The following is a 26,343-nucleotide window of genomic DNA, read 5'->3' on the forward strand; positions in this document are numbered from 1 at the left end:
TAGAGTCACCCCTGGTCCACCTTTATTGCGATATCTCTAAAAGGCGTCCACTTATATAAATAAGGTCTACTCCCTTCTAAAATACTCATTAACATCTTTCATTTGATCCCATATCGTAAACACATTCTAGAGTCACCCCTGGTCCACTTTTATGGCGATATGTCGAAAAGGCGTCCAGCTATATAACTAAGGCCCACTCCCTTTTAAAATACTCATTAACCCATTTCATTTTATACCCATATCATACAAACGCATTCTAGAGTCTCCCCTGGTTCACCTATATGGCGATATCTCGAAAAGGCGTCCACCTTTAGAACTAAGGCCCACTCCCTTTTAAAATACTCATTAACTCCTTTCATTTGATACCCATATCGTAAACACATTCTAGAGTCACCCCTGGTCCACTTTTATGGCGATATGTCGAAAAGGCGTCCAGCTATAGAACTAAGGCCCACTCCCTTTTAAAATACTCATTAACTCCTTTCATTTGATACCCATATCGTAAACACATTCTAGAGTCACCCCTGGTCCACTTTTATGGCGATATGTCGAAAAGGCATCCAGCTATAGAACTAAGGCCCACTCCCTTTTAAAATACTCATTAACCCATTTCATTTTATACCCATATCGTACAAACGCATTCTAGAGTCTCCCCTGGTTCACCTTTATGGCGATATCTCGAAAAGGCGTTCTAGAGTCACCCCTGGTCCACTTTTATGGCGATATGTCGAAAAGGCGTCCAGCTATAGAACTAAGGCCCACTCCATTTTAAAATACTCATTAACTCCTTTCATTTGATACCCATATCGTAAACACATTCTAGAGTCACCCCTGGTCCACTTATATGGCGATATGTCGAAAAGGCGTCCAGCTATAGAACTAAGGCCCACTCCCTTTTAAAATATTCATTAACCCATTTCGTTTTATACCCATATCGTACAAACGCATTCTAGAGTCTCCCCTGGTTCACCTTTATGGCGATATCTCGAAAAGGCGTCCACCTATAGAACTAAGGCCCAATCCCTTTTAAAATACTCATTAACACCTTTCATTTGATACCCATATCGTAAACACATTCTAGAGTCACCCCTGGTTCAACTTTATGGCGATATCTCGAAAAGGCGTCCACCTACAGAACTAAGGCCCACTCCCTTTTAAAATACTGATTATCACCTTTCATTTAATACCCATACCGCAAACACATTGGTGAGTCAACCCCTGGCCCACCTTCATGGCGATATCTCGAAAAGGCATCCACCTATAGAACTAAGGCCCACTCCCTTTTAAAATACTCATTAACACCTTTTATTTGATACCCGTATCGTACAAACACATTCTAGAGTCGCCCCTGGTCGACTTTATAGGCATATCTCGAAAAGGCGTCCACCTATAGAACTAAGGGCCTCTCCCTTTTAAAATACTCATTAACACCTTTCATTTGATACCCATATCATACAAACGCATTCTAGAGTCACCCCTGGTCCACCTTTATGGCGGTATCTCGAAAAGGCGTCCACCTATAGAACTAAGGCCCATTCCCTTTTAAAATACTCATTAACACCTTTCATTTGATACCCATATCATACAAACACATTCTAGAGTCACCCCTGGTCCACTTTATGGGCATATCTCGAAAAGGCATCCACCTATAGAAATAAAGCCCAATCCCTTTTAAAATACTCATTAAACGTTTCATTTGATACCCATATCGTACAAACGCATTCTAGAGTCACCTCTGGCCCACCTTTATGGCGATATCTCGAAAAGGCTTCCACCTATAGAACTAAGGCCCACTTCCTTTAAAATACTCATTAGCACCTTTCATTTGATACCCATATCCTACAAACACAATCTAGAGTCACCCCTGGTCCACCATTATGCCGATATCTCGAAAAGGCGTCCGCCTATAGAAATAAGTCCCACTCCCTTTTAAAATACTCATTAACACCTTTCATTTGATACCCATATCGTAAACACATTCTAGAGTCACCCCTGGTCCACCTTTATGGCGATATGCCGAAAAGGCGTCCACCTATAGTACCCATATCGTACAAACACTGAAAACGTAAGCTGGCGGCTTCCAGATTAGTTTCTCTCAGGGGGGTTAGAAATAAAAGGAAATGATTGATATTAAAAATTACACTAGTATTTTATTTCAAAGGATGTGCAATAGAAAAAATGAGAACTAGAGTTTAAAAAGCAAACATGCAATTGCTACAGTTTTACCTTTTAATATATGCGGGTACTCTGCGTTCTGGCTGTGTGACGTTTTATGTAGTTTTTGAACTTACGGCTTCAAGACGTTCGCGCGTGCGTATACTATAGCTGCTTCAATCCAAGTGAAAGAGTTTCCTTTTCACGCATTCCGTTTACCCCCAAAGCTAACAGGCCTTTGGCGGGGTAACTTAACGAAACGTCACTTTTTCTTTTAGTATAAGTGCTAACGGCCGTAAGAAATAAGCGGTTTTGTATTAAATTGCATTAGGGTGGCCGGCCCTTAATTTTCCTTTGGGGTTAGCCTGCTGGCCTAAACATGCCGGCCCCCTTGCGGTACGCAACGTCGCCTTGCCCTGCTGCTAGAGTAGACAACATCTAGAGGGAGAAAGATGAGAAATTTGTGCATGGACATACTGTACGCATGAGTTCAAAGTATAACATATTCTTTATTACAAAATTCAGAATTTAAAGGCAAATTCAAAATTCATTTTTTTTTTTTATTTATCTGCGACCCTTTAGGCTCTGGATACTCCAGAGAGCACGAAGCTGAATATCGTGCTTTGCGCCAAGAGCGGGCCGAATGACGCTGGCAGAACTTGATTCAGCATAATGTCGGCATATACGTCTGCCCCGAGAACTAGGCGTACTGGCGACGCGGCGTAGAATTTGGGATCGGCGAGACAGATGTGTGTATACATAGCCGCGATAGCTGGATCCAGGCTGTGACTAGGCGCTACTCGGTGGAAATGTGGCGTGACGACGGCATGGGTCGCAATGCGTTTGTTATCGCCGTGCTTCCCCCGCAGACACACCACACAGCCTGTCTGGCTACCCACTCGAGTTTCGTCCAGCCGCAGATCCCGGACCAAGTCGGCCGATATGACGGTTGACGGTGAACAAACATCGATCAATGCTCGCACCAGATGTAGTCGTCCTCCAGCTTCTATTTTGACGATAGCGGTCGGCGAAAGCGAGATCATGGGCCGCAGTACCGGTCCAGCGATGGGGTCCAGCCTTGTACGTCCACTGCGGAACGTTAGCGGCGTCCTTAGCTGGCGAGTGGCAATGACACCTCGAGAATCGGCGGCGGTTGACGTAGAGCGAGGCAGGCTAGTCGTGATGGCTTCGTGACGGCGATTTGTGTTGTTGCTGGTCAGCTGGGGGCGTTGTCGTTGTCGGCGACGACGGTGAGGGGTTCTTTTCGACTGTTGGCGCTCATGTTGTAGCAGGGGTCGGAAGAGCCGTGGTTCCGATCCCCCTGATAGTCGGAAGGGCAGTGGTCCCGATCTATCGGAGAGTCGGAAAGGCAGTGGTTCCGATCTCTCTTGGACCATGCTGGCCGGTTGAGAATAGATGTCCCTCTCCGTGGTTTCTCGTTCCATCTCCTCCGCCTCAATATCGGAGGCGTATAGTGATAACGCCCCTTCGAGGTTCTCGCGTTCTTCCTCCTCTACCTGTACGCTCCACGGCTTATACGGCTCACGTGAGGCTTTGGCTTGCTCATCCACGTGAAGGGTGGTGTGGTGTTTCTCGCCACATCGCCGACATCTCCCGTTGCTTGTGCAACCAGCCGTGCGATGCGCCATGGAGAGGCAATTGCCACAATAATTGCCCAGAAGAGCTTCGCGCATCCGTTCCTCAGGCGTCTTTGAACGGTAAACTGGGCATAAACGGATCGGATGCCTAGCCGAACACAAATGGCATGGGACCTTGAAATAGCTGGCCTTTTTCTCATATACCTTGCGCAATTGGCCGTAGCGGGTCATGATGCCTGCAATTAGACTCATTAAGTCATATTATATATGTATGTATTGATTATTTTTCAAAAGAACATATCTGGTTGTGGCTGAGTGACGAGATTACCTCAAAACTTTGACTTATAAAATTTTTCAAAATTTGGAGTTATCTTTGTGTCCCCTAGTGTGTTTTATATTGCAGAAACTTGCTATAAATGGTGGTGATGCTTACTATAAACCCCCTGGGCTCCCACCAACCAAGGTGCAAAACTTTGCTGGATTGTTGTGTGGACATTCCTTACAAAAAATTTGTTCACAAACTTACCCACGCCCATGTACATATGACTATGAATATAACCTATGACCGTAAAATGACTAGTCAACTGACGGGGAATGACGAGAGCGTTTTGCCAGGGTGATAGCTGGTGAATGAGATTGGCCTTTATTCGCTGTCTGGGAACACTCTTTGTGTTGATTTGGGCCATGTTGTGTGAGAAACACAAATTGTGGTGTGTTTGTTTTACCACAAGTGGCCTGCCACCACACGGGACGGTTCGCAATTTAGCTGAAAAGGTGTAAAAGACTGCCTGAGCAGTTGCCTTTCCACCATTCAACATTATTTTCGACGTGTATTGTCGATAATGTTGAGATCCGTGGAATTAAGTGTTTTAAATCTCGACCAAATGAATGATTGATCGAGATATGTAATGCCCGACATGTGTTGCGTGTAGCCCGTGTAGCGCACATGTAGACTAATGTCGGCATTGCCATGCATTCACAGTCAGAAATGAAGTGTAGAAATTTGACATTTGCTACACTTTTTCATTTCCTGAATGGAAAAAAAATGTCATTGATTTTACACGCGGTGGTGAGTACGGAAGCTCTTGTTTGTAATCTTTTTATTAATCAAATTTTCTCTTCTTTTCCAGGTAACTTAATATGAAATTCGTTTAACAAAAACAACACATTTGATAAGGTTGTCCGCAAAGATTTGCAGTTGCATTTTAATTTCCAAAAGTGAAGTAAAATGTAATATTCTGAACTTAAAATTTCAGTCGCGAGACAACGATAAACTACCAAGAAAAATAAAATTACGGACGACGTACAATTACAACGCTATATTATTTTAATTTGCAAACATGCTTTCCACGATATTTTCTGCTCCCGTTTGTGCATAGAGTGGCGAAGTTTATGTTGGAGTTTTCATTTACCATCGTTTAAACTACGCTTTGAAGGAACATCACAAAACACCTATCCTGCAAAGTGTAGCATCGTGAGCTAACACAGTGTTGGCTAAATATGCCGAATGTGTAAGTCCCTTTGAATCACAAGTTGACCTATTACATAGTGAAGACTTGATGCATTATATATGTGAGAGTCGTATCATCCTAGGTGCATTACAAACAACACAGTCTCCGAGATCGGGGTGAACGGTTGGAATTACTCGTAAATAAAACTGAAAACCTAAGCAATAATTCCGGTGCATTCCGTACAGTTTCATGCAATTTGGCACGACAAATGTTCTGGAAGAAGTTGTGCGTTTATATAGTAGTAGCGCTTTATCGTCTATGTGATCATAAGTATATTCTGTGGTGGCATGGAAAAATTGTGTTGCGAAGTGAAGTCGAAAAGGTGGCGAATACAGAATTAATTATTCGACTTGAATTGATGAATCAACCGATAGTATACATATATGTAAATGCGTATGTGCGCTTCCTTTTTTTTTGGTAAGTTTAATTGTTAGTGTATATTGTTGTTGTTGTTGTAGTGTAGTACGGCATACATTCAAACGATTTTCTCAACGTTACACTTGCATGTTTGCATTCGCATTCGCTATACATCAGTTTTTTTTTATATTAGGAAAACAAAATTTCTATCTCTTAATGCCCCAGGCATTGTTGCTTGGCACCGGTACGCGACATTGTCCGGATTCCCGTTGTATAACCTCCATGATGCTGGCGGCAGGTAACCAGGATCTTTCTTTATAGGCAGTAGCTACCACATTACGATTGGGCTCTGCATCATAGGCAACTGATTCGACGCCAAATAATTCACACATTTCATGTACCAATTGACGTTTCTCACGATTCATTGTGGGAAACGAGTGACTGCGCGATTTTTGTTTGCTCTCCTTAGCAAGTTTGACCAAAGTAGTTAGAGCATCATGAATGGATTTCACCAAGGTTGGGTCACGTTTAGCAAAATTACGTATAAGATCAGAATATTTGGTTTGTAGTTTTTGCGGCACATCGGGATTACGAATTTGTAGACCAATAGCAAGGCGGCGATTGCATTCGAGTACACGGCATTCGTCATTACAATCCAAAGTTTTGTTTGTCTTATTTATTTTAACGGGAGCAAGTATTTCGCTTAATTCCATGTAGTTTCCACGTTGCATTTCGGCCATTGAAGAGGCTAATTGGGCAGTAGCAATGCGACTAAATTCACGTGCCAAATCATGGCATGCACGCATCTGTTTACGGTTTCCACATTCACATTGAACCTCAACCATTTCTTTGCACTGTGTATCCGGACAATCTCCATCATGACATGGGGCCATACACTTGTGCCCGCAAGTAGCACGTGATTTAGTGCAACTTTGCTCGCATATCTCACCAGCTGTCTAGCAAACACCTTCATGACATGTCTTTATACATTTATGACGTCCACACAACAACGCCTTACCACATGCCAAACCACAACCGAAACTCTCTTGCGAGCATGGAATTGTCTTACGCTGTTCATGTTGACCAAGTTGACCATTTGGTAGTGAACATCATGCACGGTGGACAGTCAGCTGCTGAATGGCAATTGTGCTGAGGTGGATGTTGACAGGGATGAGAACGCGAGCAAGGACGCTTGCAAGCCGGCCGCTTGGTGCCACAAGGTACTGGCGGAAAGATGACTTCAGCGCCACATTCACAATATAACTCATCGAATGAAGACCGATAGCATGGCGGACAATTACCACGGTGACAGGGTTGGTCACATTTATGTTTACCGCAGGACAGTGTATAATTGCATGGTAATGGACAAATATGATCGATATCAATGCAACATTCCTGATTGCATTTGTGTTTACCACATGAACGTTTCTTAACACAGCGCTTCTTGCAGCGTGCATCATCAGCACGTGTTGATAGTTGACGACATTTGATTAGTTGATCCATATGACCGCAACGACATTTAACCGCGGTTTGTTTGTTACATGGTGGGCAATTTCCTAAGTGGCATTTGCTAGTACAATGATGAGGATGTGCGGGCTTGCCGCAACGTAATGTCTTACCGCATACGCCCTCACAAACTGGTATAGGATCTAAACAAGATTTTCTTTAACCAGCGACGATTGGAATTTTACCGCATGGGCATGAAGTTACTTCCTCGGGACTCAATTTACATGTACGACATCCACCAGGACGGCAACAGTCCCTACACTTGTGATTACCGCAAGTTAGATCTTTACCACACGGCTTTCCACATGAGTAGGTGCGCTTTTCATGTGAATCTCGTGTGCAGGCAACTTGACGCTCTTGTTTTGCGCAATGACATTGTTGGTCCACATTTTCTGTGCATGGTGCGCATTTTCCTTCATGACACTTAGCCGGACATGTATGAAGCTCACAATTCAATAATTTTCCGCATACTGAATCGCATTCAATGGGTTCTTTAAGGCAGCATTGCATAGTTTTTGTGGTTTTTCCGCAGCCGCAATCGCGCTTCACATGTGCCTGGCATGGTGGGCATGGTCCGGGATGACATAATAGTGTACAAGCGTGTACACGCACGAATGGGAGATATCATGACGTGTATATGGTGGATTCTTGACTTTTCCACAGAACCAATAATAATCACGTGGCACTTCTCATCGATCGATGAGCTATGCAATAAAATAAACGGCTACCTCCCTGATCTCTCCAGTTTTTTCGCCTCGCGAAACCTGGCATTATCACCGACTAAATCTTCCGCGACCTTATTTACAACATGGACGTCCCAAATGTCGACCATTTTGAACATCCATGTCGATGGCTCTACGCTACCGACTGTCCTACACCCCAAAATCTTGGGTGTGACGTTTGATCAGGATCTAAATTTTGGTGAGCACGCAGCCGCAATTGTTCCGAGAATTCAGAGCCGTAACAAAATCCTCAAATCCCTTGCTGGCAGTACCTGGGGAAAAGATAGAGAAACGCTCATGACTACATACAAAGCAATTAGCCAGCCGAATACGTGCTACGCGTCACCCATATGGTCGCCAAGCCTAAAAATTACCCACTGGAAGAAGCTATAGGCCTGCCAAAATACTGCTCTCAGAATTGCCACGGGCTGTCTTCTTATGTCCCCAGAACACCATCTACATAATGAGGCGAGAATACTCCCCATCAGGGAAAGAAACGAGATGCTGACCAAACAGTTCCTGTTGAATACCCAGAAACCTGGGCATCCCAACAGACATCTGATTGACGAGCCAGCACCGCCTAGGGGGTTAAGGAGTCATCCCCGTAAGCATTTTGAGGAAATACGGCATCTGAGAACACAGCCGTATGTAGCGAAAAAACATAAGCAGATCCTTGGTGAACTCCACAAACAGGCGTCGGACCTTTATGCCGGGAATTGCCCGGTGAAACCAGTACTCAAAGTAAAGTATCCAAAACTTGCGGAAGAGGAACGCATACTCCCCAGGGAAACGCGTGTCACTCTGGCTCAACTTCGTTCTGGATACTGTAACAGGTTAAACTCTTACCTATCCAGAATCAACCCCGACATACAAAATGTATGCCCCGCTTGCAATGTGTCCCCACATGACACCAACCATCTCTTTAATTTTAATGTGGAACCAACGCCTCTAACACCCCTTTTCCCTATGGTCCACCCCTGTTGAAACAGCAAGTTTCCTTGGACTCCCGTTGGAGGATATTGATGACAGTTTGTGATCGGTCGCGTCTGTTAGGTGGGGCAAAGCACTGCTACAACAACAACAACAACGTGGCACTTCTTTGACTACATTCTGACAGGCTGGACAACGCCAACCGTCATCTGATTTCGACGAAGAAGCCCATTTGATTATGCACTGTAAATGGAGAATGTGATAGCAATTGTTACAAGACCAAACAGCATGATAGGCTTTGATGGGTTCAACGCAAACCAAGCATTCCAAACGACGTGTCTCAATATCGCGTATGAGTTTTTCACGCTGTGATAACTTTTCATTTTCTGGGTAGATTTTCTTGGGCAACTGCTCAGGCAGTCTTTTACACCTTTTCAGCTAAATTGCGAACCGTCCCGTGTGGTGGCAGGCCACTTGTGGTAAAACAAACACACCACAATTTGTGTTTCTCACACAACATGGCCCAAATCAACACAAAGTGTGTTCCCAGACAGCGAATAAAGGCCAATCTCATTCACCAGCTATCACCCTGCCAAAACGCTCTCGTCATTCCCCGTCAGTTGACTAGTCATTTTACGGTCATAGGTAATATTCATCAGATAATGGAAAGGATAGTCCACTTCCATCACCAGAAAAGAAGCCATCGCCTAAGAAAATCTACCCAGAAAATGAAAAGTTATCACAGCGTGAAAAACTCATACGCGATATTGAGACACGTCGTTTGGAATGCTTGGTTTGCGTTGAACCCATCAAAGCCTATCATGCTGTTTGGTCTTGTAACAATTGCTATCACATTCTCCATTTACAGTGCATAATCAAATGGGCTTCTTCGTCGAAATCAGATGACGGTTGGCGTTGTCCAGCCTGTCAGAATGTAGTCAAAGAAGTGTCACGTGATTATTATTGGTTCTGTGGAAAAGTCAAGAATCCACCATATACACGTCATGATATCTCCCATTCGTGCGGTGATATTTGTCGTCGCGTTAAAGGTTGTGTACACGCTTGTACACTATTATGTCATCCCGGACCATGCCCACCATGCCAGGCACATGTGAAGCGCGATTGCGGCTGCGGAAAAACCACAAAAACTATGCAATGCTGCCTTAAAGAACCCATTGAATGCGATTCAGTATGCGGAAAATTATTGAATTGTGAGCTTTATACATGTCCGGCTAAGTGTCATGAAGGAAAATGCGCACCATGCACAGAAAAAGTGGACCAACAATGTCATTGCGCAAAACAAGAGCGTCAAGTTGCCTGCACACGAGATTCACATGAAAAGCGCACCTACTCATGTGGAAAGCCGTGCGGTAAAGATCTAACTTGCGGTAATCACAAGTGTAGGGACTGTTGCCATCCTGGTGGATGTCGTACATGTAAATTGAGTCCCGAGGAAGTAACTTCATGCCCATGCGGTAAAATTCCAATCGTCGCTGGTCAAAGAAAATCTTGTTTAGATCCTATACCAGTTTGTGAGGGCGTATGCGGTAAGACATTACGTTGCGGCAAGCCCGCACATCCTCATCATTGTACTAGCAAATGCCACTTAGGAAATTGCCCACCATGTAACAAACAAACCGCGGTTAAATGTTGTTGCGGTCATATGGATCAACTAATCAAATGTCGTCAACTATCAACACGTGCTGATGATGCACGCTGCAAGAAGCGCTGTGTTAAGAAACGTTCATGTGGTAAACACAAATGCAATCAGGAATGTTGCATTGATATCGATCATATTTGTCCATTACCATGCAATTATACACTGTCCTGCGGTAAACATAAATGTGACCAACCCTGTCACCGTGGTAATTGTCCGCCATGCTATCGTTCTTCATTCGATGAGTTATATTGTGAATGTGGCGCTGAAGTCATCTATCCGCCAGTACCTTGTGGCACCAAGCGGCCGGCTTGCAAGCGTCCTTGCTCGCGTTCTCATCCCTGTCAACATCCACCTCAGCACAATTGCCATTCAGCAGCTGACTGTCCACCGTGCATGATGTTCACTACCAAATGGTCAACTTGGTCAACATGAACAGCGTAAGACAATTCCATGCTCGCAGGAGAGTTTCGGTTGTGGTTTGGCATGTGGTAAGGCGTTGTTGTGTGGACGTCATAAATGTATAAAGACATGTCATGAAGGTGTTTGCTAGACAGCTGGTGAGATATGCGAGCAAAGTTGCACTAAATCACGTGCTACTTGCGGGCACAAGTGTATGGCCCCATGTCATGATGGAGATTGTCCGGATACATAGTGCAAAGAAATGGTTGAGGTTCAATGTGAATGTGGAAACCGTAAACAGATGCGTGCATGCCATGATTTGGCACGTGAATTTAGTCGCATTGCTACTGCCCAATTAGCCTCTTCGATGACCGAAATGCAACGTGGAAACTACATGGAATTAAGCGAAATACTTGCTCCCGTTAAAATAAATAAGACAAACAAAACTTTGGATTGTAATGACGAATGCCGTGTACTCGAACGCAATCGCCGCCTTGCTATTGGTCTACAAATTCGTAATCCCGATGTGCCGCAAAAACTACAAACCAAATATTCTGATCTTATACGTAATTTTGCTAAACGTGACCCAACCTTGGTGAAATCCATTCATGATGCTCTAATTACTTTGGTCAAACTTGCTAAGGAGAGCAAACAAAAATCGCGCAGTCACTCGTTTCCCACAATGAATCGTGAGAAACGTCAATTGGTACATGAAATGTGTGAATTATTTGGCGTCGAATCAGTTGCCTATGATGCAGAGCCCAATCGTAATGTGGTAGCTACTGCCTATAAAGAAAGATCCTGGTTACCTGCCGCCAGCATCATGGAGGTTATGCAACGGGAATCCGGACAACGTCGCGTACCGGTGCCAAGCAACAATGCCTGGGGCATTAAGAGATAGAAATTTTGTTTTCCTAATATAAAAAAAAACTGATGTATAGCGAATGCGAATGCAAACATGCAAGTGTAACGTTGAGAAAATCGTTTGAATGTATGCCGTACTACACTACAACAACAACAACAATATATACTAACAATTAAACTTACCAAAAAAAAAGGAAGCGCACATACGCATTTACATATATGTATACTATCGGTTGATTCATCAATTCAAGTCGAATAATTAATTATGTATTCGCCACCTTTTCGACTTCACTTCGCAACACAATTTTTCCATGCCACCACAGAATATACTTATGATCACATAGACGATAAATCGCTACTACTATATAAACGCACAACTTCTTCCAGAACATTTGTCGTGCCAAATTGCATGAAACTGTACGGAATGCACCGGAATTATTGCTTAGGTTTTCAGTTTTATTTACGAGTAATTCCAATCGTTCACCCCGATCTCGGAGACTGTGTTGTTTGTAATGCACCTAGGATGATACGACTCTCACATATATAATGCATCAAGTCTTCACTATGTAATAGGTCAACTTGTGATTCAAAGGGACTTACACATTCGGCATATATAGTTAACACTGTGTTAGCTCACGATGCTACACTTTGCAGGATAGGTGTTTTGTGATGTTCCTTCAAAGCGTAGTTTAAACGATGGTAAATGAAAACTCCAACATAAACTTCGCCACTCTATGCACAAACGGGAGCAGAAAATATCGTGGAAAGCATGTTTGCAAATTAAAATAATATAGCGTTGTAATTGTACGTCGTCCGTAATTTTATTTTTCTTGGTAGTTTATCGTTGTCTCGCGACTGAAATTTTAAGTTCAGAATATTACATTTTACTTCACTTTTGGAAATTAAAATGCAACTGCAAATCTTTGCGGACAACCATATCAAATGTGTTGTTTTTGTTAAACGAATTTCATATTAAGTTACCTGGAAAAGAAGAGAAAATTTGATTAATAAAAAGATTACAAACAAGAGCTTCCGCACTCACCACCGCGTGTAAAATCAATGACATTTTTTTTTCCATTCAGGAAATGAAAAAGTGTAGCAAATGTCAAATTTCTACACTTCATTTCTGACTGTGAATGCATGGCAATGCCGACATTAGTCCTCATGTGCGCTACACGGGCTACACGCCACACATGTCGCGCATTACATATCTCGATCAATCATTCATTTGGTCGAGATTTAAAACACTTAATTCCACGGATCTCAACATTATCGACAATACACGTCGAAAATAATGTTGAATGGTGGAAAGGCAACTGCTCAGGCAGTTTTTACACCTTTTCAGCTAAATTGCGAACCGTCCCGTGTGGTGGCAGGCCACTTGGGTAAAACAAACACACCACAATTTGTGTTTCTCACACAACATGGCCAAATCAACACAAAGTGTGTTCCCAGACAGCGAATAAAGGCCAATCTCATTCACCAGCTATCACCCTGCCAAAACGCTCTCGTCATTCCCCTTCAGTTGGCTAGTCATTTTACGGTCATAGGTAATATTCATCAGATAATGGAAAGGATAGTCCACTTCCATCACCAGAAAAGAAGCCATCGCCCAAGAAAATCTACCCAGAAAATGAAAAGTTATCACAGCGTGAAAAACTCATACGCGATATTGAGACACCTCGTTTGGAATGCTTGGTTTGCGTTGAACCCATCAAAGCCTATCATGCTGTTTGGTCTTGTAACAATTGCTATCACATTCTCCATTTACAGTGCATAATCAAATGGGCTTCTTCGTCGAAATCAGATGACGGTTGGCGTTGTCCAGCCTGTCAGAATGTAGTCAAAGAAGTGCCACGTGATTATTATTGGTTCTGTGGAAAAGTCAAGAATCCACCATATACACGTCATGATATCTCCCATTCGTGCGGTGATATTTGTCGTCGCGTTGAAGGTTGTGTACACGCTTGTACACTATTATGTCATCCCGGACCATGCCCACCATGCCAGGCACATGTGAAGCGCGATTGCGGCTGCGGAAAAACCACAAAAACTATGCAATGCTGCCTTAAAGAACCCATTGAATGCGATTCAGTATGCGGAAAATTATTGAATTGTGAGCTTCATACATGTCCGGCTAAGTGTCATGAAGGAAAATGCGCACCATGCACAGAAAAATTGGACCAACAATTTCATTGCGCAAAACAAGAGCGTCAAGTTGCCTGCACACGAGATTCACATGAAAAGCGCACCTACTCATGTGGAAAGCCGTGTGGTAAAGATCTAACTTGCGGTAATCACAAGTGTAGGGACTGTTGCCATCCTGGTGTATGTCGTACATGTAAATTGAGTCCCGAGGAAGTAACTTCATGCCCATGCGGTAAAATTCCAATCGTCGCTGGGCAAAGAAAATCTTGTTTAGATCCTATACCAGTTTGTGAGGGCGTATGCGGTAAGACATTACGTTGCGGCAAGCCCACACATCCTCATCATTGTACCAGCAAATGCCACTTAGGAAATTGCCCACCATGTAACAAACAAACCGCGGTTAAATGTCATTGCGGTCATATGGATCAACTAATCAAATGTCGTCAACTATCAACACGTGCTGATGATGCACGCTGCAAGAAGCGCTGTGTTAAGAAACGTTCATGTGGTAAACACAAATGCAATCAGGAATGTTGCATTGATATCGATCATATTTGTCCATTACCATGCAATTATACACTGTCCTGCGGTAAACATAAATGTGACCAACCCTGTCACCGTGGTAATTGTCCGCCATGCTATCGTTCTTCATTCGATGAGTTATATTGTGAATGTGGCGCTGAAGTCATCTATCCGCCAGTACCTTGTGGCACCAAGCGGCCGGCTTGCAAGCGTCCTTGCTCGCGTTCTCATCCCTGTCAACATCCACCTCAGCACAATTGCCATTCAGCAGCTGACTGTCCACCGTGCATGATGTTCACTACCAAATGGTCAACTTGGTCAACATGAACAGCGTAAGACAATTCCATGCTCGCAGGAGAGTTTCGGTTGTGGTTTGGCATGTGGTAAGGCGTTGTTGTGTGGACGTCATAAATGTATAAAGACATGTCATGAATCGTGAGAAACGTCAATTGGTACATGAAATGTGTGAATTATTTGGCGTCGAATCAGTTGCCTATGATGCAGAGCCCAATCGTAATGTGGTAGCTACTGCCTATAAAGAAAGATCCTGGTTACCTGCCGCCAGCATCATGGAGGTTATGCAACGGGAATCCGGACAACGTCGCGTACCGGTGCCAAGCAACAATGCCTGGGGCATTAAGAGATAGAAATTTTGTTTCTTGGGTAGGCCAATTTGAACTATCTTCATGAAGCCAAGACGGGCCCTCCCACCACAGGGCTTTGTTTATAAGATCTTCAGCGGGTATACCTCTACTTGCGAGATCTGCCGGGTTTGATGCCGAGTCGACATGAAGCCAGTTTGCTTTCCCTACTTTGTCGATTATTTTCGTCACCCTATGGGCAACGAAAGTGTACCAAGAGCATGGGGGCTTGCGAATCCATGCAAGGACGATTGTCGAATCCGTCCATAGATAGGTTGTAGGGTTGTTAAAATTAAGATTTTTCGCGACTGACTGTACTATTTCTGCTAGCAGGACCGCACCACATAGTTCAAGGCGGGGCAGGGATATAGTCTTCACCGGGGCTACCCGGGTTTTTGCGTAGAGCAGATTTACGAACACATGATTATCAACTTGTACCCTCAGGTAAATTGCGGCTGCGTATGCTTTCTCGGAAGCATCGCAGAAGCCATGTAGTTCGCTGCTCGCTACCGGGGAAAACTGTACCCAACGTGGTATACGAATGCTTTCAATATGTCTGTAGCTTTCTAAAAAATCATGCCATCTATCTAATATCGCGGGAGACACGGCTTCGTCCCAGCCCGTGCCTTCCAGCCAAATACCTTGCATAATGATTTTCGAGGTAATAATAAATGGCCCTAGCCAACCTAGCGGATCACATAATTTTGCTATAGCAGATAATATTGTTCTCTTTGTGAACACGACTTGGTTATCGATGGGTTTTGCAGAAAAATAGAAATAGTCAGAGTGGGCATTCCATCTGATTCCTAACGCTTTAACCATGCTAGCATCTTCAAAATTTAAAAAATTTTCGTTTAATAAATGCGATCTTGGAATACCTTCCAGTAGTTGGTCGCAATTGGAAGTCCACTTCCTGAGGGAGAAGCCGGCTGATTGTAATGCCGCTTGGATTTCGTCCCTTGCCTTCGTGGCGGTGGCAATGGTGTGTCCGCCCGCTAAAACGTCGTCGACATACATAAACTGTCGTAGGATGTCCGATGCGATGGGATAGGTTTCCTCGACGTCCTCTGCTAGTTGAAGAAGGGTCCTTATGGCCAGGTAGGGCGCGCAGTTTACTCCGAAGGTCACCGTCTTCAATTCGTATATGCTGATGGGTTCGCTGGTGGATGACCTGAAGACGATGCGTTGATACCTGGTGTCCCTGGGCTCTAGCAATATCTGCCGGTACATCTTTTCGATGTCACTTTGAATACGTATCGGAACAATCTCCAACGGAGTATGAGAATTGTTAGATCACTCTGAAGGACTGGGCCTGAATGAAGGACATCATTTAAACTGATTCCATTAGCAGTGGGACAGGAGGCGTTAAAAACAACTCTCACTTTAGTGGTGGTGCTTTCTTCCTTAATGACTGCGTGATGGGGTAAAAAATAGGTATCGCATGTATCTGCCGGAACACGCTCTTCTACTCGTGCCATATGAGCTAACGTTTCATATTCTGATACGACTCGGTTATATTCTGTCTGCAATTCGGGATTTTTCGCTAACCGGGTTTCATTTCTGAAAAATTGTGAGCACGCGCTCTTTAGCGACGGTCCTGATGAGATACCCTTTTTAAAATCCTGCTTAAAAGGCAAAGACACGATATATTTGCCATCCTCATTTCTTTTGGTGGTTTTTTGATACAACTCCTCGCAGTAATTTTCGTCTTTGGTATAAATATGGTTTTTGGGAATGTCTTCCAGTTCCCAAAATTACGCTATTTGTTTATCCAGTGATACCTCATTAAAAAACGACACGCACCTGCCGGCTGGGCTGGCCGTTTCCGTTTGGCCAGTTAATATCCAGCCAAATACTGTTTCCTGCGCAAGGAGGGTGCCTAAAACATTTTTTCGTATACCGCCTAGCATTATCTGTGCGTAAATATCCCCACCCAGAATAAGATCTACTTGTTCATTTACAAAGAACCTCCGATCTGCTAGCACCAAGTCCGGGAAAACTTGGTGTGTCATGGGGTCAATTTGACAGGTTGGCAGATTGCCGGTGAGCTGGGCTAAAACCAATGCTGTAGTGTGTATGCGTACATTCGGGTTTATTAATGACCGCAACTGAATGAAGCATGCCTCTTTCACTTGGGCTGACACCGTGTTGTTTATCCCTGACACTTGTGCATTTAGCTTCCGACAGGGCAAATTTATCCTTCTTTTAAGTCGTTCCGAAATGAACGAGCACTCTGATCCGGAGTCTATTAGGGCGCGGGCCGAAAAGTGTTCATTGTTATAAAATATATTGACTTGCGCAGTGCCTAATAGAACCCCTTTGCTTGTATTCGCAAAACAGGAATTGAAGTTAGTTGGTTGATTATTTGCCGTGGCAAACTGACGTTGGGCCTGAGCCTGTGCCGAAGTAGATGGTCTTTGATCTAACTGTGCTTGTTGGGTTGTGGTTGGTCTTGCACTCGTGCCCGCATTTTGTTGAATATGCAGGAGTGTATGATGCCTGAGATGGCAAATGCTACAATTAAAAGAGCACGTACATTTGGATACTGTGTGTTTCGCTGAGAGGCAATTCAGACACCCCCTACTGTCTTTTATAAACGCCACTCTGTCTACGACAGAGAGCCGTTAGAAGCTTTGGCATTGTGACAGCTTGTGGTTATTTTTCTTACAGCATCTGCAAGTGTTTCTAGCTACATTTGCTTGGTAGGCGCCTACTTTCTTTTGAGACGAATCATTATTATGTTTGGGTGGTGGTTGTTTGGGAGCTTTGGTATTTTTGCTACCTGTTAATACCGAGACTGTTTCCAAGGTCTGGAACCTATTCGATAAAAATTTATCCATATCTTCCCATTTCGATATTTCAGTTTTATTCTCTATGGTCTGTTCCCATAAAGCTAGCGTACTTTCGGGTAGTTTGGTGGAGCATAGATATGTGAATATCGCATCCCAATTGCCTATTTCAATTTGATGAGCTTTTAGAGCTGAGATGCAGTTATTCATTTCCCGCTGAAGTGTTTTAATTGCGGTGCCACACTCACTTTCTACGCTTTCAAGATTGAATAATATTTTTAATTGGGTATTGACGAGAATTCGTTTATTCTCATATCTTTCCCCAAAATCTTCCACGCTGTGTCAAACCCATCGTTTGTAAGGGGGCATTTTTTAACTATATCCCTTGCCTCACCCTGCGTTTTTTGGTTGAGGTGAAATAACTTCTCAACTGGAGTGAGGCGCTTATTCCGTATGTATATTGCCGTGAACATGTCACGGAACGTTGGCCAGGAGAGGTAGTCACCTTTGAATACATCCGTATCGCACGGAGGTAGTCGCATGCTGTGTTCTGGATCAGGTGTCCCTTCTCCTTCCTTATCGCGTTTAGTTAGCTTTGCTATTAATTCAGCCATAGTTGAACTGTCGCTTACATATGCGGCATACGTCGCCTGGTATTTCGGCTTGGCCTGCGCTAACACCTTTTTCTCTGCCGTTTCAGAGTACAAGAGATCCTCATAAGCTAACTTTGCCTTTCTCCAGTTATTCTTTAACTCTTCTTGGTGAATGGCTAGAGTATATTTTGTGTGTTCAGCTTGAGGTCTGTCGTTGAATTCAGCCTCAAACTGTACCACCTCGTCAGCTGCTTTAATGAATTTCTCCATATCGTTTAATATTTAGCAGAGAAGAACTATTATGCAGGGCCTAATTAGCAAATTCGAGTTTGATGCTCAGAAGCAAAGGGAAGGGTTTCAATAAACTAACACCAGCACTCAAAAAAAATTTTCACGCAAAAGAAAAATTTTGGAATCACCTCTTTATGATCTTTTTTAAAATTTATTATAAATAAATATATATGTATATATATGCAATAAATTTTATTTTCAGCTCTTCGCCACTGAATACCAGATTTTATGAAAAATAATTATATACGTGTGTGTGATATAAGTATGATAAATATGTGATATAAAAATACAGTGAACAAAAAAATCGAATATAAATGTGAGGATTAAACGACTCGATCCCAATTTATATTGATTTTAAAGAAAAAGAAGATATTGTATTTAAAAGGAAAACACAGTGAGCCTGTATGTGTGACCGGTGTGCAATATAATATGTGAGGTTATGTCTCCTCCGCTAAAATGAATATTGCTGGTGCTAAGTGTTCAAAGAAAAGTTTGCTTGCCACAATTAACGCGTGTAGCTAGAGCCAATAAATGGTCTGTTGCAATATGAGCGTTTGTGTTTGCGCGTTTGAATTTTTAACGAGCAGAAAGCACTGTGTTAGCGAGTTTTTCAATATTCTAAGAACGACCAAATTGGTGTCATAGAAGTTGGACAAGCACCTTTTGTCACGATTAAGCTCAAAATATGTTTAATGATTTATAAACGCGATGGTTGCAAGAACCGAAAGTGCAGTGCAGTGGAACGTTTTAAGGAAAGTTACTAAGATTTTATGCCACTGACTGCTAGCTTTAGGCTGTGTCCAATACCTCTTACCACGGGTGGGGGAGAGTATCGGATAGACAAAAGGCTTTGTAATATCACTGTTTATTCAGTAAATTTCAATCACCGCATGTGATTTATATGAAAAGAAAAAATATTTTTTACACTTTTCGTTTGCGTCACTTTTTTAGCAAATCTTTTATCACCGCATGTGATTTAAATGAAAAAACTTAAACACTTTTTATTTGTGTCACTTTTAATTTGAGCACATACCTTTTAACCAAACGCTTTGAAGTGATTTGATGAAATTCTTCAGTGATGAGCTGTGAACTCTGACGCTGTACAAATTCCGTTGTTGTCCGGAATGGCTGTGTACTCAACGATTAAAAACGTGATGAATATTGTGGTTTTGGTTAGTGGACTGTATTTCCTCTAGGCTTGCTTCCCTTACTGGCGCTGAAGGACCATGAAAACATAAGCTGGCGGCTTCCAGATTAGTTTCTCTCAGGGGGGTTAGAAATAAAAGGCAATGATTAATATTAAAAATTACACTAGGATTTTATTTCAAAGGATGTGCAATAGAAAAAATGAGAACTAGAGTTTAAAAAGCAAACATGCAATTGCTACAGTTTTACCTTTTAATATATGCGGGGACTCTGCGTTCTGGCTGTGTGACGTTTTATGTAGTTTTTGAACTTACGGCTTCAAAACTTTCGCGCGTGCGTATACTATAGCTGCTTCAATCCAAGTGAAAGAGTTTCCTTTTCACGCATTCCGTTTACCCCCAAAGCTAACAGGCCTTTGGCGGGGTAACTTAACGAAACGTCACTTTTTCTTTTAGTATAAGTGCTAACGGCCGTAAGAAATAAGCGGTTTTGTATTAAATTGCATTAGGGTGGCCGGCCCTTAATTTTCCTTTGGGGTTAGGCTGCTGGCCTAAACAAACACATTCTAGAGTCACCCCTGGTCCACCTTTATGGCGATATCTCAAAAAGGCGTCCACTTATAGAAATAAGGTCCACTCCCTTTTAAAATACTCATTAACATCTTTCATTTGATACCCTTATCGTAAACACATTCTAGAGTCACCCCTGGTCCACCTTTATGGCGATATGACGAAAAGGTGTCCACCTATAGAACTAAGGCACACTCCCTTTTAAAATACTAACTAACACCCTTCATTTGATACCCATATCGTACAAACACATTCTAGAATCACCCCTGGTTCACTTTATGGGTATATCTCGAAAAGGCTTCCACCTTTCGAACTAAGGCCCCCTGCCTTTTAAATAACCATTAACCCATTTAATTTGATACCCATATCGTACAAACGCATTATAGGGTCACCCCTGGTCCACCTTAATGGCGATATCTCGAAAAGGCGTCCACCTTTAGAACTAAGGCCCACACCCTTTTAAATAATCATTAATCCATTTCATTTTATACTCATATCGTACAAACGCATTCTAGAGTCACCTCTGGTCCACCTTTATGACGATATCCCGAAATGGTGCCCACCATAGAACTAAGGCCCACTCCCTTTTAAAATACTCATTAACACCTTTATTTTGATACCCATATCGTACAAACGCATTCTAGAGCCACCCCTGGTCTACCTTTAGGGCGATATCTCGAAAAGGCGTCCACCTTTAGAACTAAGGCCAACACCCTTTTAAAATACTCATTAACACCTTTAGTTTATACCCATATCGTAAACACATTCTAGAGTCACCCCTGGTCCACTTTTATGGCAATATGTCGAAAAGGCGTCCAGCTATAGAACTAAGGCCCACTCCCTTTTAAAATACTCATTAATTCCTTTCATTTGATACCCATATCGTAAACACATTCTAGTGTCATCCCTGGTCCACCTTTGTGGCGATATCTCAAAAAGGCTTCCACCTTTAGAACTAAGTCCCACTCCCTTTTAAAATACTCATTAACACCCTTCATTTAATATCCATATCGAACAACACATTCTAGAGTCACTCCTGGTCCACCTTTATGGCGATATGTCGAAAAGGCGTCCATCTATAGTACCCACATCGTACAAACACATTCTAGAGTCACCCCTGGTCCACCTTTATGGCGATATCTCTAAAAGGCGTCCACTTATATAAATAAGGTATACTCCCTTCTAAAATACTCATTAACATCTTTCATTTGATCCCATATCGTAAACACATTCTAGAGTCACCCCTGGTCCACTTTTATGGCGATATGTCCAAAAGGCGTCCAGCTATAGAACTAAGGCCCACTCCCTTTTAAAATACTCATTAACTCCTTTCATTTGATACCCATATCGTAAACACATTCTAGAGTCACCCCTGGTCCACTTTTATGGCGATATGCCGAAAAGGCTTCCAGCTATAGAACTAAGGCCCACTCCCTTTTAAAATACTCATTAACCCATTTCATTTTATACCCATATCGTACAAACGCATACCAGAGTCTCCCCTGGTTCACCTTTATAGCGATATCTCGAAAAGGCGTCCACCTTTAGAACTAAGGCCCACTCCCTTTGAAAATACTCATTAACACCCTTCATTTGATACCCATATCGTACAACACATTCTGTAGTCATCCCTGATCCACCTTTATGGCGATATGTCGAAAAGGCGTCCACCTATAGTACCCACATCGTACAAACACATTCTAGAGTCACCCCTGTTCCACCTTTATGGAGATATTTCGAAAAGGCGTCCACTTATATAAATAAGGTGTACTCCCTTCTAAAATACTCATTAACATCTTTCATTTGATCCCATATCGTAAACACATTCTAGAGTCACCCCTGGTCCACTTTTATGGCGATATGTCGATAAGGCGTCCAGCTATAGAACTAAGGCCCACTCCCTTTTAAAATACTCATTAACTCCTTTCATTTGATACCCGTATCGTAAACACATTCTAGAGTCACCCCTGGTCCACCTTTATGGCGATATCTCGAAAAGGCGTCCATCTTTACAACTAAGGCCCACACCCTTTTAAAATACTCATTAACACCTTTAATTTATACCCATATCGTAAAAACATTCTAGAGTCACCCCTGGTTCACCTTAATGACGATATGTCGAAAAGGCTTCCATCTATAGTACCCACATCGTACAAACACATTATAGAGTCACCCCTGGTCCACCTTTATGGCGATATCTCTAAAAGGCGTCCAATTATATAAATAATGTCTACTCCCTTCTAAAATACTAATTAACATCTTTCATTTGATCCCATATCGTAAACACATTCTAGAGTCACCCCTGGTCCACCTTTATGGCGATATCTCGAAAAGGCTTCCACCTTTAGAACTAAGGCCCACTTTCTTTTAAATAATCATTAACCCATTTCATTTTATACCCATATCGTACAAACGCAATCTAGAGCCACCCTTGGTCCACCTTTATGACGATATCTTGAAAACGCGTCCATCTTTAGAACTAAGGCCCACACCCTTTTAAAATACGCATTAACACCTTTAATTTATACCCGTATCGTAAACACATTCTAGAGTCACCCCTGGTCCACTTTTATGGCGATATGTCGAAAAGGCGTCCAGCTATAGAACTAAGGTCCACTCCATTTTAAAATACTTATTAACTCCTTTCATTTGATACCCATATCGTAAACACATTCTAGAGTCACCCCTGGTCCACTTTTATGGCGATATGTCGAAAAGGCGTCCAGCTATAGAACTAAGGCCCACTCCCTTTTAAAATACTCATTAACCCATTTCATTTTATACCCACATCGTACAAACACATCCTAGAGTCACCCCTGGTCCACCTTTATGGCGATATGTCGAAAAGGCGTCCAGCTATAGAACTAAGGCCCACTCCCTTTTAAAATACTCATTAACCCATTTCATTTTATACCCACATCGTACAAACACATTCTAGAGTCACCCCTGGTCCACCTTTATGGAGATATCTCGAAAAGGCGTCCACTTATATAAATAAGGTCTACTCCCTTCTAAAATACTCACTAACATCATTCATTTGATACCCATATCGTAAACACATTCTAGAGTCACCCCTGGTCTACCTTTATGGCGATATGACGAAAAGGCGTCCACCTATAGAACTAAGGCACACTCCCTTTTAAAATACTCATTAACACCTTTATTTTGATACCCATATCGTACAAACGCATTCTAGAGCCACCCCTGGTCCACCTTTATGGCGATATCTCGAAAAGGCGTCCACCTTTAGAACTAAGGCCCACACCCTTTTAAAATACTCATTAACACCTTTAAATTATACCCATATGGTAAACACATTCTAGAGTCACCCCTGGTCCACTTTTATGGCGATATGTCGAAAAGGCGTCCAGCTATAGAACTAAGGCCCACTCCCTTTTAAAATACCCATTAACTCCTTTCATTTGATACCCATATCGTAAACACATTCTAGAGTCACCCCTGGTCCACCTTTATGGCGATATCTCGAAAAGGCTTCCACCTTTAGAACTAAGGCCCACTTTCTTTTAAATAATCATTAACCCATTTCATTTGATACCCATATCGTACAAACGCATTCTAGAGCCACCCTTGGTCCACCTTTATGACGATATCTCGAAAAGGCGTCCATCTTTAGAACTAAGGCACACTCCCTTTTAAAATACTCATTAACGCCTTTATTTTGATACCCATATCGTACAAATTCATTCTAGAGTCTCCCTGGTCCACCATATGATACCCATATCGTAAACACATTCTAGAGTCACCCCTGGTCCACCTTTAATGCGATATCTCGAAAAGGCGTACCCATATCCGGTCCACGTCTAATACACTCTGCTGATATGCTCAAGGAGCTAGAAAATAATAATCCGAACAGGGATTGTTCCTTTCGTGTTGAGCCGAACACTTGCGACGATAACCAGGAGCTTGACAAATCTCATCAATAAATATTTTTTATATATTTTCTATCTAGCCGTATTCATTTCTTCTTTTTGTTCATACTTACCCCCATAATTTATTCGTTAAGTATATACTACATTCTGTTTGAGTTGCATAGCAGTGTAAATTTAATGTTTCTTTTTTTAAGTCCTTTTAATGACTATGTGCTCTTCTAATGTTATGAGTTCCAAAGACTCTACTTATACTATGTTGCGTTTCCTTGGCAAGCAAGCTAGCGGGCTTAATATAATTCATATAAATGCTCAAAGTTTATTTAAAAAATTGACGAATTTAGATACCTGTTTGAAGATTCGGCAATCGACGTTCTTTGTGTTTCTGAGACGTGGTTTACCTCACGCCATAGTAACAGGTTGGTGAAAGTAAATGGTTACAAACTTTACAGAGCTGATCGCTATGGTCATGGTGGTGGTGTTGCGATTTATGTAAAGGAAAGCTTGTCCTGTAAATTAAGTTGTGTTTCTAGTGAAGGTGATCCTGTTGAATATGTGTTTGTTGAAATAGTTTCTAATCATGATAAGCTTCTTATTGAATATGTATACCGACCCAATCGGCAGGTGAATTTTATGGATTTCACCGAATTTGTTCAATCACTACTAGGCAACTACAGTAATATCATAATTGCCGGTGATTTCAACAGCAATTTGTTTGAGGATAACAGTTTAAAACTAAGTATGGAATCTCTTGGACTATATCCGACAAACACCTCTTCTCTTACTCACTTCACTCGTACTAATAGCACTCTCCTTGATTTATTCTTTGTCAGTGACCTCCAAAAAACCCTCCACTATAACCAACTGTCTGCTTCAAGTTTCTCAAATCATGATTTAATTTTCATGATTTACGACTTCCAGTCAACCAAAAGACCTGTGTCCGTGACTTATCGTGATTTTAATCGAATTGATTATGAGTCGCTTACTGCTGCAGTGGAGTTGGTGGAGTGGAGTCTCATCCGGAGTTTCACATCTGTTGAAGATAAAACAAACTTTCTGCAGGACAAAATCAACTGGCTTTTCGATTATTATGTCCCTATAAAAACTAAGGTAGTCAATCGGTGCAGTAGGACTTGGTTTAATGCTAACATTAAACATTTAATCAATGTGCGTAATAAAGCATACTCTCGGTGGAAAAGGTACCGTACTGCAGATACGTATAACCAATTTAAATCGGCTCGAATTACTGCTGCCAAAGCAATTAAAAGAGCGAAAAGTTTGTTTTATGATGAAAAGTTTAGCCTGGCCATGAACTCGCGGCAAACCTGGAATACCATAAGGGCGATTGGCGTTGGAAAACCCAAAAAAAGCCTACCTGTTCACTCTGACTTAGATGAAATTAACGTTAATTTTGCTAGTTTGCCTGTGTCAATCCCTCGTGTTAGTCTTGACAACTACTGTGAACGTGTATATGTTGGTGCCAGTCCTCTTGAATTTATGTGTGTTGATGAGTGTGATACTGTGCAAGCCATACTCTCCGTGAAGTCAAACGCTACTGGCTTTGATGGAACCAGTGCGAAGTTTCTCAAAATTATATTGCCAAAGATTCTGTCCCATGTGACCCATCTAGTTAACTCCATACTAATGACCTGTGTATTCTCCAGGTGCTGGAAAGTTGCTAAAATCATTCCTGTACATAAGAAAAATAACGAGTACAGACCCATTGCTATCCTACCATTTTTGTCTAAACTTGTTGATCGTATCCTTCATAAGCAAATAATGTCATATGTGCATGATAACAGACTTCTAACAGACCGTCAGTCCGGTTTCAGACCGAAGCGAAGTAGCATTTCGGCTCTGTTGGATGTTATAGAAAGCATTAGGATGGAAATTGACGGTAATAATCTTGCTTTTCTAACTCTACTCGATCATTCCAAGGCGTTTGACTCAGTTGATCATGAGCTTCTATGTCGCAAGCTACAAAATCTTTTTAATTTCTCTTCTCGTGCCACTGCTTTGATTAGGTCCTACCTCGTGCAGAGATCTCAGGCTGTGT

General features: G+C 42.3%; 1 protein-coding gene and 2 pseudogenes across 1 annotated transcript; 2 read left to right on the forward strand and 1 right to left on the reverse strand.

Annotated features, from left to right (window-relative positions):
- Window positions 1-5,826: 5,826 nt before the first annotated feature.
- On the reverse strand, window positions 5,827-9,410 carry LOC137234823 (protein shuttle craft-like; annotated as a pseudogene).
- Window positions 9,411-9,427: 17 nt separating this feature from the next.
- On the forward strand, window positions 9,428-11,757 carry LOC137234824 (protein shuttle craft-like; the record flags this gene model as incomplete). Its single annotated transcript, XM_067758208.1, is given in 2 exon segments — window positions 9,428-10,855; window positions 10,857-11,757. Coding segments are annotated over 2 exon segments (2,310 nt in total), but the record flags the coding sequence as incomplete, so codon positions are not given.
- A 1,498-nt stretch (window positions 11,758-13,255) lies between these two features.
- On the forward strand, window positions 13,256-15,020 carry LOC137234825 (protein shuttle craft-like; annotated as a pseudogene).
- Window positions 15,021-26,343: the final 11,323 nt, after the last annotated feature.

Source organism: Eurosta solidaginis, chromosome X, assembly GCF_040869045.1.
Source record: "Eurosta solidaginis isolate ZX-2024a chromosome X, ASM4086904v1, whole genome shotgun sequence".
Taxonomy (NCBI): Eukaryota; Metazoa; Arthropoda; class Insecta; order Diptera; family Tephritidae; genus Eurosta; species Eurosta solidaginis.